Source organism: Oryctolagus cuniculus, chromosome X (genome assembly GCF_964237555.1).
Source record: "Oryctolagus cuniculus chromosome X, mOryCun1.1, whole genome shotgun sequence".
In the NCBI taxonomy this organism is placed as follows: Eukaryota; Metazoa; Chordata; class Mammalia; order Lagomorpha; family Leporidae; genus Oryctolagus; species Oryctolagus cuniculus.
This window is the reverse complement of record NC_091453.1, coordinates 32,368,344-32,381,800: the sequence shown is the minus strand read 5'-3', so window position 1 is coordinate 32,381,800 and position 13,457 is coordinate 32,368,344. Positions and strand designations below refer to the sequence as shown.

Genomic DNA, 13,457 nt, shown 5'->3' with positions numbered 1-13,457 from the left:
AGTTCCCAGCTCCTGGCTTTGGCCCAATCCTGGTCTTGACCATTGTGGGCATTTGAAGAGTGACCAAGTAGATGAGAGCTCTCTCAATCTGCCTTGCAAATAAAAGATTTAAAAAAAAAAACTAGTAGGAAAAAACACGCAGCTTTCACCAGTCGCTAGGGATGCCTGCCCATGGAACACAGCCTTTATACTGTGACAAAGCTTGGGCTACACAGAGAGGCAGCTGGCCCTCAGCCTCAGCTGATCTCCCAGCTGAAAGCCAGCATCAACCTGCAAGCCAGTTAAGTAGTTAAGCCATCTTGAAAGCAGATCCTTCAGCTCAAGCTGCTACAACGATGCCACGTTAGGCAGAGTGAACCCTGCTTAGGCTTACACAAACTGCAGAGTTGTGAACAAGATAAATACAGGTGATTGTTTAAAGCCATTAAATTTTGGGGTGATTTGGTACACAGCAATGGATAACTAGAACAGCTTTTACACTTAAAAGAAAGCTAAAAACAGCATCTAGCCTCCTATTCAGTATAGATACCTCTCCAGATACCATCCAATCTCTGAATGTTTTGATTAACATGGAGATCAACTCCTCACAAAGCCTCCTCTTCCACTGATGAACAACTCTGGGGATTATGATCTGCCTTATATTAATACCAGTTGTGTCCTACACAACCTGAGGTCCAACTCTGTCCTCACAGTGACTATTACTGCCTAACCCCTCTTTTTCAGGACAGGCTTTTACCTTTCTAAATCCCAGATAAATCTTTAGCATTGTCCCAATTCATAGCCAAGGACTATGAAATGCACAAGTTGGCTGCCTTACCCAGTTAGACATCAGACACCTGAATTTCTGGTATAACATTTTTATATAGCACTATTTCTACCAAATATAAAACAAATGTAACAGATACAAGATCTGTTGTTCATACACAAGACATAAATTTCATATTTACACCATCATTGTTTAGAGAACTAATACTTATTTCTTATTGATTGATTTTAATACTTATTTCTATTAGCCAGGAGGAGTAGTATTGGCACGAATAATGGGCAAATGAAAACTACTTTTCTGTACCTCTCCTCTTCATCTTATTTGCATTTAAATATTTCTTCTTTTAACTTCAAAAAACCAGTAGGCTCTTTGAGGGCAGGGAGAAGTCTTATAATTTTGAGTTTTACTTGGCATTTGAAAATATATTGAATAATTTACTAGCTATGGGAGGCAGCATACAGATAACAAGCATTAAAGCATTTCTTTCCAAATGATTTAAACACATATTTTACAATCCAAAAATATTTCCCATCAGTGTAGTAAATGTATAATCAGCTTTTTTTCTTTTTCAAAGTCAGCCACAACAGAAAATGAACTTCCACTGTTGACTACAGTATGTCAGTTGCCATGACAACACTTACTACCCAAACATTCTTTCTAATTGAGACAATTTCACTTCACTTCATTCCCCTAAGACTGACCCAATTATACAACTGAAAATCCAAAACCCAGGGGGTGCCCCTCAATAAAGATACTCTGATTACACAACCTAAGGAAAAACTTAAATACCACTTGTCCTAGTTGCAAGGGAACTTTTCAGGCAACCCATTTTGTTTTCATATCAAAGTATTACAAGTTGAATGGTAATTGTCTGATGTAGCCTTAAAATTGTACATGCTATACTCTATGACCACATTACTGAAGCCTAATCTTTTAAAACAAACCATTTCTGTGAATACACTTTCAGCATATCTCACTTATGTTCTCTGGGCTGTATTTGTATCTGATTTCTTCTAAGGTATAAAGTCTTCTAGGAACAAGCAAGACTATGCACAATAGAAGTATAATTGGATTAATATGAAACATTTGTACACTTGCTCAAATAGACCCCATGGGAGATAAGGAACTAGGAAAAAAGACTTTGAGATCATATAAAACTTAACAAGCTATAATAAATGAGGCATCTTTAAGAGAATTCCTAGTAATTCCAAAAGGAAAAAAAGGTCCAAAAAGAACAGGCAATGTTGGGATACAGAGTATCTTCATTGTTTCAAAAATGTAAATCGACTTGTTTTCAGAATACAAGGTTCATTTAGTTAGAAAATTTTTTTTTTTTTTTTTTTTTTATTTTTTTATTTTTTTTTTTTTTTTTTTTTTGACAGGCAGAGTGGACAGTGAGAGAGAGAGACAGAGAGAAAGGTCTTCCTTTGCCGTTGGTTCACCCTCCAATGGCCGCCGCTGCAGCCGGCGCACCGCGCTGATCCTGGCAGGAGCCAGGAGCCAGGTGCTTTTCCTGGTCTCCCATGGGGTGCAGGGCCCAAGCACCTGGGCCATCCTCCACTGCACTCCCTGGCCATAGCAGAGAGCTGGCCTGGAAGAGGGGCAACCGGGACAGAATCCGGCGCCCCAACCGGGACTAGAACCCGGTGTGCCGGCGCCGCAAGGTGGAGGATTAGCCTATTGAGCCACGGCGCCGGCTCAGTTAGAAAATTTTTGACAGTTGAGTTGATCAAGATTTTAACTTCTATTATACACACACTCAAAAGCATGAGCTTATTTTACATATCCATTTCTTGTATCTCTGCAACAACAGTACCTAGCAGTAGTCTCACAAAAATGTTCCCTACAAGTTCAAAACAGCATCTACAACTCAAAGTTTTCTACAGGTTCATTTTGGGGTGGGGGTGGGGAATGCTTAGATGCTAGAGTTTGCTGTTCTTTTCTTTAATGCATTTACTTAGCTAAAGAGCAAAAGAAGGGAAAAAAAATCACAGAACACACCTACTTACCTTAAAGAGGGATTAACAAGGGAGCCCAACTAACCTGAACCTTATGTTAATACAAGTTAACTGTAAGGCAATTTACTAGGAAACGATGAGTCAACCAAGGCAACCAAGACTACTACTATAAAAAAAAATAAAAGCACTTTAGTTTTAGCTTATGACTTGAAAACAAAAAGCTAAAATAAAAATAAAACACAGCTTTCTGTCAGATAGTTCAAGCTTAAAGAGCACTGTTAGAAATCCTAAGGCTGAGGGAAATGAATTTTTTAAAAACCACCCACCAAACAACTTGAAAACATGGGTGCAATCTTCTTGTGAAGTCCAACAGACATCACAGTACTTTTGTTTCCTGTATAAGGCTCATTCAGTTAGAAAAGTTTCGAGAGTTGAGTTGATTGAGATTTTAACTTGTGTTATACACATACGCAAAAGCATGAGCTTATTTTTGCTATCAATATCATCAAATGCTGCTACCCAGTAAGGATAACAGGTGACACAAGTGGGGTCTGAGAACAGGAAGACAGGGCTAACAAGTCTGGAAAGAAAAAGAAAAAAAAAAAAGCATCTACACTCCTAAATCTGACATCTTCTGGAGAACCGAGTTTACACGAATCACTACTGCTGGGGATTGCACCTCAACACAAAAAGTCTATGATATCAAAATATTAATAAGACACTTACTATAAAGCAGTCTGGGGGTAAAGATCTGGTGCTAAGCTAAACTGTTCCTAACGTTTATTAAAATAAATTTCCCACTTGGAAAGAGAAAGGCAATGAAGTCTATCAAAGCATTTTACTAAGCACAAATGGAGAACTATGTAGAAAGAGGAAGCATTATGAAATGTATGACTAAGTGTGTTTTGTGGAAGACCAGTGGACGTTTTGAAAACTTTTTTGTTTTCTGGCTCTATGAGTATACAAAAGTCAAAATTAAAGCGTTTTCCACCTTACACACATTCCAAGGCTCACTCCATTTTCATCATTGCTTCCGGGTAACTAGACGAGGAGGAAGAGCAACGCTGGACTTTAAACTTAGTAATTGAGAAAATTCACCCGGCCAATCTGTCATGAGGCACCAGAGATTTACCGGGGAAAGCAGACAAGAGAAAACAGCCACAGAACACAAGCCGCGAAAGAGATGAGTATCAGCCCCATGTGTAACTCGACCACTGGGCAAAAGCCCGCTCGGCGCGGCCGCTGGGATAAGGTGATTTGAGATTCAGGGCATTCTGGGCTTCTTCCCTCCCTGGAGTCCATCCTCAGACGGGAAGTCAGGCCCGTCAGGGTGTGGAGCTGAGGCATGCCCCAGGGGTCCATCGAGTTGGACTAGGAACTCGGAAGCCCCTTCCAGCGCCTGGCACCCTACTTCACGCCCACCTCCCACCCCACCCCCAAGTGGTGCCGATTTCAGCTGCCGGCTATCGGGAGAGAGCGGGCGGCAGGCAGCAGTTGGGTCGGCCCCCCCGAGCGCTGCGGAGTCGTAAGGGACCCCCGCCGAGCGGCTGCAAGACTTGCGTTACCTTCTCACGCTGGTCCCAGCTGTACTGCTTTGGCTGCTCCTCCTCGCTCTCGGGCCGCGACTCCTTCTCAGTCTTCCGCCTCTTGGAGAAGAAGCAGCCCATGGTCCCGTCCTGTGGACCTAGCTGGCCGGCTCACTTAGGAACTTCTTGAGGTGTGCGGTGAACCCTGGCGTCCCGGACCCCGCAGCTCGTTGGACACCGCCCAGCGGTCCGCAGCCTCACTTCGCCCGCCAGGCCCAGCACCCCTTCTCTTTTTCCCCTCGGTCTCCCGGACGACCCAACCCAACCAATAGCCACTGAGCGCCCGTTGAACCAATCAGAGTCCCGCTTGCGGCTCTCCGCGGCCTATGAAGAGAGGCCGACGTACTCACACACCAATCCACGCCCGGGCTCTTTCGTCAGCTCCCGGCGGCGGGGCTGGCCCTCTCTGGCGCACGTACAGATGGCCCCACCCCCAGCTCAACCTCGTCCCGCCCCCCTCGTCCCCCTCGCCTCTGCCCCGCCCCGCCCCGGGATTCGGTGGGGTTCTGTCTGTGGGGAGGCTGAGCTCCCTATCCGGGTCTTTTTGCCCCTAGTTCTGTTTCCAAGCTCTAGACCCGGGCAGGATGCTTAAGTTAAACCATAGACTTGTTTTATGATGCAAGTTATAAGGGAACAAGAATTCTTGCTGGCCTGAAATTCGTGTCCTCTTCTGCTCATTCCTCTTCTCATCACAGTCCTTACATCCCCTGGCCAGAGCTGCCCCCTTAGGAGTCTTCTCCCAGAACCCCCTCCACCCTCTTCTGTGCTTTCTTGAGACATCCAGGCAGCGCTCTAAAAGTGCAGAGATACTTAGTAAAATAATTAAGTGTGGTCTCCCTATTAGAACGGTGAATTTCTTGAGACTGAAAGGCATGTCTTAAGGACATACACCTTCGAACCCTCTAGCCTGGCCGAAGTCCATGCTAAGTGTTCCATAAAACAGTTGTCAAATGACTCCATGACTGAATGCTGTGCACAATAAGGAAAGAAGCATTTATAACTTTTCCCCTATCCATTCTCAAAAAAGTGATCAAAGGAGGGGGAGGGGAGCATGTGACATGGTAAAGATTCTTTTCAAGGAGTTTATAGCCTACTTGTGGACATTAGCATTGCTATACAATCAGATCCGTTCTAAGCAGATGGTATAGGAGTTGTCCAAAAGTACTTTACAAATATGAGTATTGACATCAAATATTTACATCTGTTATACTTGGCTTGAATTTCACTACAATGCACACATATTGCTTATGTAACAGAAATTGTAAATTGCTTTTTCTGAGGTATAGTATTTTTACATCTTGCTAGGACATCAAATGCAGATCAGTTCAGATTCAAATTTGATTATCGTGGAGCCTGCATCGTGGTGTAGTAGGCTAAGCCTCCACCTGCAGCGCCAGCATCTCATAAAGGCTCAGGTTCATATCCTGGCTGCTTCTCTTCTGATCCAGCTCTCTGCTATGGCCTGGGAAAGCAGTAGAAGATGGCCCAAGTCCTTGGGCCCCTGCACCTGCATGGGAGACCCGGAAGAAGCTCCTGGCTCCTGGCTTCAGATTGGCACAGCTCTGGCTGTTGCAGCCAACTGGGGAGTGGACCAGCAGATGGAAGGCCTCTCTCTGTCTCTCCCTCTATCTGTAACTGCACCTCTTCAAATAAATAAAAACAGTCTGATTATCTTTTTACTTTCTCAGTTACTCACATCTAGTGTGTATCCTAAATGAGCCTCTGACTTAAGCATTAAGAATGTTCCCCTTTTCACTTCCTGTCCTTTATTGCACAGTTAGAAGAAAAGTACATGTGGTTGTATTAGAAATTACTGTAAATTTAAGTTCCAGTTCTTAGGCAATAAGGTCTTTGCCAGTGCTTGGTGCTCCTTCTTTTTAAAATATTTATTGATTATTTATTTGAAAGGCAGAGTTACAGAGGGGCAGAGGCAGAGAGAGAGGTCTTCCATCCGATAGTCCACTCCCCAGATGGCCGCAACAGCCATAGCTGAACCGATTGGAAACCAGGAACCAAGAGCTTTTTCCAGGTCTCCCACGTGGGTATAGGGGCCCAAGCATTTGGGGCCAAGCTTTTTCTTCTTTAAAGTGGGATGAAAATTCCATGTAAGGATGTTTTTAAAATAAGACCCTCTTTTGTATTCATAGAATGCTAAAACTGACCACCAGGGCAGCATTTGGCCTAAAGACGTGGCTCAAGGTGCCTGTATATCCCATATCATAGTGCTCAGGTTATTCCAGCTCCTGATTCCAGCTTCTTGCTAATGCAGAACCTGGGAAGCAGCAGTGACAGCTTAAGTCATTGGGTTCCTGTCACTCATGTGCGAGACCTGGATTGAATTCCCAGCTCCTGGTTTGTGGGCATTTGTAGAGTGAACCAGCAAACAGGAGTGCTTTCTCTCTATTTCTCTCTGTCTCTCTGCCTCTCAAATAAATGAATAAATAAATGTTTTAAAAACTGCGGCCACAGCGCAGTGCAGTGAAGGAAGCAGAGATGCAGAGAGGCGAGGGACTAATCTGTGGTCACAATGACAGCGGTTGAGCACTAGAAAAGCCCAGAGCCTCTACTGTCCAGTACCTCTTCCTGTCTTAAATGCCTTTCTAATTCATTTGTAATAACAAAGTATCTACTTTGACCTTCTAATGCCTATGGGAGTTCTGTCCCACAGTGGTGTTGTCAATGAACAGTGGTTCCTTTTCATGAACAAACAGCATAATAAAGCTAATTTTAGGAAAACAGTCTCTAAAACTCTCGTTCTTTTTTTTTTTTTTTTTTTTTTTTTTAGAATCCCTTAATGTCTTCCACCTGCTGGTTCACTCCCAAATGCCCAAAAACAGCTGAGGCTGGACCACACTGAAGCCAAGCATCAGAAACTTCACCTGCATGGGTGGCAGGGGCCCCAGAACTTGGGCCATCTCCTGCTGCCTTCTAGCATGCACGTTAGCAGGAAGATGGAATCAGAAGCATAGCTGTGACTTGACCCTAGACACTCTGATATGGGATATAGGTGTCCCAAACCTGCCACAAAGACCCTCCCCCTTTTCAGGGACTCTGAAACAAAAGTGAAGATAAAGTCTCTTATCTGTTAATTCCCATCCCAACATCACCTTTGACCACAAATAAAATATAGAAAAATTAAATTAAATTTTTAAAACTGGGGACCAGAAATCCAAAGAACAGAGCTGACATTAGTTGTCGCTCCCCCTCTTCACGGAGGAACGACACAAGACCCTGCGCTGTTCTTTTGTCTGCTCGGCCCTCCCCAGGTTTGCTGCTGGTTCTTCCCGGGTTGGCTACCGTCCCTTCCACCTCCGTGGAAGGGCGGTTCCCCCTGCCACTTTCCCCACTTCCGCGGGGGAGCGGCACACCGCCGGCCGGCTCTCTCGGGAGCTGCTCAGGTGTTCCCCTTAGATGTTCCTGGTGCATGTTGTCTCTCTCCTCCTTTATAGTCCTCTTCCACCAATCCCAACTCTGCTACCCACACGCCGAGTATGCTGCTCTCCTCCAATCAGGAGCAGGATCAGCTCCTACAGGTTACTGGTCGAACTGGAGGCAGCTGTGTAAAAGCTGTTTATACTCCTCTCCCAGCGCCATATTGTGGGAGAGCAGATGCATAGAATAAGTCTTAATTCCAGTAACTTAGTCTAGTCCGAGTTGCTCCCCACAATTAGTGCTCTCCCTTGCTCTTACTTTCTGTTTTTTTTTTCTCCATCTCTTTTGCTCCTCTCTCCATGAGTTCTCAATAGTACTTTTGCTGCAAAACAGCTCTCTCCTTACTCATCAGCATATACATGGCTGACAACAGCTCTCATCCTGATGCCTCACAGCCTTTCTGTCCAAGTGTATGCTACAGTATCTTTATATTTTAGTCCAGACTCTCAAATGATATAAATGGATACTTTGTTGACCAGTCAGGAATAGATTGGCTCTTGATTGGGGTGTACGTCCGGTTTAATTGTTGCAGCTACAGCAATGAGTTCCATATTACAAACGTGGGTGAGGAGGAGGTCCTAAAAAGGCACAGGTTTAACAGCTGTAACTCTGCAGTCCAGGCAGAGGTTGATTGCTCCTTCTGCATGTACTAGCTCTCCTTGCTTCATACACTCTGATGGCTTCTATATTCGCCTATATGAAAATGCTAGGTTGTGGGTTTACAGCTAGCCACAAGCTCCAGAGATGGTTCTGGGTCCTTGGTGTCTTGATCATGGAGGTGATATACTAATTTCTCAGAAGACAGTCCTGAAGTGATGAATCTCCACAGCGTGAATAAACCAGCTTCCCCAGCAAAGAGCTGGAAAATTCCCCCTGCTTGAGTTGAGTTGACACATCCTCGCTCAGTCTGCACTCACCTAAGGAAACTCTTCTCATCATGTGAAGGAGGAAGGAAGGGGAGGAGTGATTCAGTTATCTCTTGCCGTGTAACACACCATCTGAAACGGAGCAGCTTAGAGCAACAATCTATTTTACTCATGAACCTGCCTTATAGGCAGGGCTTGGTGGGGACAACGCAGCTCTGTTCTGCAGTACATCCTGCGCCTCTGGCCTAGGCGGAAGTGATTCAAGTGGCTGGGGGCTGGCCAGGGATCTTTCCTTGTGAAATCACAGGCCCTCTCCCTGTGGTCTCTGTAAGTAAAGTAGCCTTAGGATATTGAATGCCATATATCATTCTCAGAGCTCCAACAGTGAGTGTTCAGGGCGGAAGCTGCAAGGTGTCTCATGGCCTAGCTTCAGAACCCATTCAACAGCACTTCTGATTCCATTGCTCACCCAGGGCCTACTCGGACTCACTAACAGAAGATGCTAAAAAAAGGGAAATGAATGAGTAGATCCTTGAGGCTGGCTACCTAAGGAGAGTCAGTTCTTTTAATATTATTGCCTATGTACCGAAGAAGAGGATTGAAAGGTTTCAAAATGTTTTATAAGCAGATAACTGTTTTCTTTTTCATTTTCAGAAGTTTTTCAACCAACGTCTTTTCTCAGACTTTAACTTTTAAACAGACTTTTACCAATTTCTTTCGTCATCTTATTGAGCAGATATAATTATTTTTTGAAAGCATTGAGGGGGTGCTGGCGCCGAGGCTCACTTGGTTAATCCTCTGCCTGCAGCGCCAGCATCCCATATGGGCGCCGGGTTCTAGTCCCGGTTGCTCCTCTTCCAGTCCAGCTCTCTGCTATGGCCTGGGGAGGCAGTGGAGGGTGCCTGCACCCACGTGGGAGACCAGGAAAGGCACCTGGCTCCTGGCTTCGGATCGGCGTAGCTCCAGCCGTAGCAGCCATTTGGGGGTGAACCAATGGAAGGAAGACCTTTCTCTCTGCTCTCTCTCTCTCTCATTGTCTAACTCTGTCAAATGAAAAAAAAAATTGAGGGGTTGGTGTAGAGGAGTAAGCCACTGCTTTCAGAGCTGGCATCCAGTATGGGTGCCGGTTTGAGTCCTGGCTGCTCTACTTCCCATCCAGTTCCCCGCTAATGCATCTGGGAAGTCAGACGAAGATAGCCCAAGTGCCTGGGACCCTGTAGCCACGTGGGAGGATAGAAGAGTGAAGAAAGGCTTCTCAGAAGTGAGTGGTGTTCACAGCACAATATCAAAATAATTCTAGTAATTTTTCACATCAAAGCAGTTCCAATACAAACTATTCTTAAAAGATAGTTCTGGATTAAAATCTGTTTTCTATGGCCAGTGTTGTGGCTCAGTGAATTAAGACACAGCTTGCAATGCCAACTTGAACCAGAAGCGCTGGTTCAAGTCCCCGCTGCTGTACTTCCAATTTGGCTCCCTGCTAATGGCCTGGGAAGGCAGTGGAAGATGGTCCAAATAGTTGGTACCCTGCATCCCTGTGGGAGACCCAGACATAGTTCTGGGCTCCTGGCTTTGGCCTGGCCCAGCCCTGGCCGTTGCATATATTTGGGGAATGAACCAGCTGATGGACAATCTCTTCCTGTCTTTCCCTTTTTCACTCTACCTTTCAAATAAACAAATATTTTTCAAAAATATTTTTTCCTAGTGGAATTTCAATTTTCAAACATTCATTTCAATACTTTCCTGGAAAGGGACAAACTCTGATAAAACTAAAACTAAAGATCTAACCAGAGAGTGTTAGAAAATGTTTTTTATCCCTAGGATTTTATGAATAAAAGAGTTACTTCCCATTTCACCCAAGCCAAATGAGTGATTTAGTTCATTGCCTCCTCCCATGTATGCCCAAAATCAGCTTTTCATCTGATATCTAGATGATCTCAACTCACATAATTGCTATTCATCACCGTTTTTAGAGTTTAAAAATAATCCTCAGACTGAAAAACTGATGCCACGAGGCAAAAGGGTGAATAAAGGATATATAACATAAAGATAATTAAAAATGAATCTTAATGAAGAATAGGATGGGAGAGGGAGTAGGAGATGGGATGGTTTGCAGTGGGAGGGTGGTTATGGGGGAACAAACTGCTATAATCCAAAAGTTGTACTTTCAAAATTTATATTTATTAAATAAAAGTTTTCTAAAAAAAGAATATATATATAACAGCACTTCATACACCTCACAAAAGAAAATGGTTAATATCATAGAGATGACCAATACCTAATCAGACCCAGTTGTTCCTGAAACTTAAAAGAGCAGGATCTCTTTCCTATCCCCTGTTCCCTTCTCCTGTTGGTTTCTAGTAAAATAAACAAAAGTCAGGGATGGTCCTAGAAAAAAAAATCTTCCCTTAGAGCCCCTCTGCCAGATTTGGCAAAAGTCCCACTTCCTTACCTCCCCACCACAAACTGCCAGCTGCATAGTGCATTCTTAGCCCAGGACAACAAAGTGAGTTGGGGAGGAAAACATCTCATTAGCACTTCTTTCATGCATTCCTCAATTCTAATAGAGAGAACAGCACCTAATAAACAAGAACTCACTCTAAGCCAGAGAGGAAATCAGTACTTGCAGACTCTGAAGCTTGTGTAATTGGGATTGGGTCATTTGAAAAAAAAATATAAATTTTTAATACAAAATTGCTAGGGGTCCTCCTGGGTGTATTCAGGATTTATCCAAGTGAAGGGCCTTAAGTTTGTTTCATTAGCTATACTATAAAGCTGCCTGTCCACAGGTATTAGGGATATTATTTTTTGAGGAGTTGTGATATAAATTCACACACACTACATATTTTTCGTGTACTGACTGGCTTCAGAATGTTTACCCAACAGCACATAACATACACAAAGGGCTATGAGGAGTGTATTTCCCCAGCAATACTGCAGATGTCTTGCAACTTATGAAAAACCTCAATGGGAACAGAGAAAACAATAGGTACAATAGATGAAAAGCCAATTAATGAAAAGCTACTAGAGTTAGATATGCAAAGAATAAAATATAACGCAAACCATACTGACCTGTTAGCAATCGGAAGAGACAACTACACAACTAGACCTTTAGAAAACCAAAAGCACAAATTTGGTCAAAATTTTCAAAATATTAAAAATGTAATTCTCATCCAAACTGAAAGTGTGCCAATGTCAAATATAAATTTAATTTATTCATGAGGAAGTCAAAAGGTTGACAATGAGGACATGAGAAGTGGGACTTCATATAGTCAGTGAAGAAAAGGAATAGCAAAGTAAGATTTCCACCACTGCTAGAAAACTGGTTGATATTCTAAATAGCAATAAAACCATTAGCTTTGGGAATCATCAGAGAAGACAATTATCACAGGTAGGCAGTTTTCTGTAAGTTGATCTCTAGCTTTATAGACTTAGAAAATACCTGGGTCCTAGTCAATAGCAAATTTATGCCAATCAAGTGCACTTTAGTCAGGCTTATGGGCCGGAGCCCTGAGTGTCACTTCGGCTCAGCTGTGGTTGATTCAGCCATGCCTGGACAGCTCGTCATCATACCTGCAGCTGTACCTTGGGAAGTACTACAGCCATTCTCCAAAGCATGGGCTGCTTCCCTTAGGTGGATCACACTTGTTAAACTCAGGAGGAGGGAGGACCTAGGGAGTGGTGCTGGACGCTATGTGCCTGTCCGTCGGTGGTTGCAGAGGTCACTGGAACTATGTCACTAGCCTGGCCCTTTAGGCAACATATCTTTCTGAACACTGTACACCTAGTTCAGAAGTTACTGGTTTTGCCTCTCACCTGGGGGAAAGGTGATTATTATCTATATTTTCACCTCTCAGCCAAAAGCTGAACAGAAAGTTTAGAACATTCCTAGGGTGGCCTTTTAAGCCTCTTCTCTCTTATATGAATTAGAGTTAATTATATGTAGAACACCTTTAAATCTAGTGTTTACATGGCAATCTTTTATCTTTATTCAAACGTTTACCAAGTGTTAAACATAATTATCATTGAACACTTAAATTTTTGTTTTTCTTTGATATACAAAATGTTGCTATTAAAGGTATTTGTGAGTGAAATTTTTTTTTCTCTTGGCCAAGACGACAGGCAAGATGGCCAGCACCATGGCACAGTGAGTTAATCCTCCTGTGGTGCCGGCATCCGATATGGGCGCCGGTGCTAGTCCTGGCTGCTTCTCTTCCGATCCAGCTCTCTGCTGTGGCCCGGGAAAGCAGTGCAAGATGGCCCAAGAGGCTGGGCCCCTGGACCCATGTGGGAGACCTGGAAGAAGCTCCTGGATCCTGCCCAGCCCCAGCCATCACAGGCATTTGGGGAATGGGCCAGGGGATGGGAGCTCTCTGTGTTTCTCTTAGCCTCTCAAATAAAGAAATAAAGATTGTAATAATCATTGCCTATTATTGCCTTGAACTTTCACCTGTTTTACTAAGTAGGCAATGCAATGTCAATCATCAGAGGTCACATCACTCTAGCACCAACCGCTACCAAGAGTAGCTTGCATAAGTGCTGTCATGTAAGTTATGGGTAGAATTGCCCGGCAATTTCCACTTTCTCTAAGGGAGAAGCCAGCCATCATCTATAAAATCCAACTGCTGTACGACCACCACGGTGTGAGGAGTCTCAAACTAGCCCCATGGAGAACTGAGAAACCCAGGTAACAGCAGGAAGTGAGGTCTTACACATGTGAGGCTTGCTTCCAATCGTTAACTCTGTTCCACCTGAAGCTAGAGAATGCCCGAACTGCTTTTGTTTTAAGTCACTATGTTCAGGGAAGATTAATAATGCAACAATCGATAACTGGGATAAATGCTTGAGA

The 13,457-nt window shown here is 43.8% G+C and overlaps 1 protein-coding gene across 1 annotated transcript in view; it reads right to left on the bottom strand.

Moving 5' to 3' along the window:
• RP2 (RP2 activator of ARL3 GTPase) overlaps positions 1 to 4,577 on the bottom strand; it is a 41,445-nt gene extending 36,868 nt beyond the window's left edge. The window contains exon 1 of the mRNA XM_051827050.2: positions 4,290 to 4,577. Coding sequence (XP_051683010.1) covers positions 4,290 to 4,391 — 102 coding nt within the window. The 5' untranslated portion in view covers positions 4,392 to 4,577. The remainder of the gene's footprint in view (positions 1 to 4,289) is intronic.
• Positions 4,578 to 13,457: the final 8,880 nt, after the last annotated feature.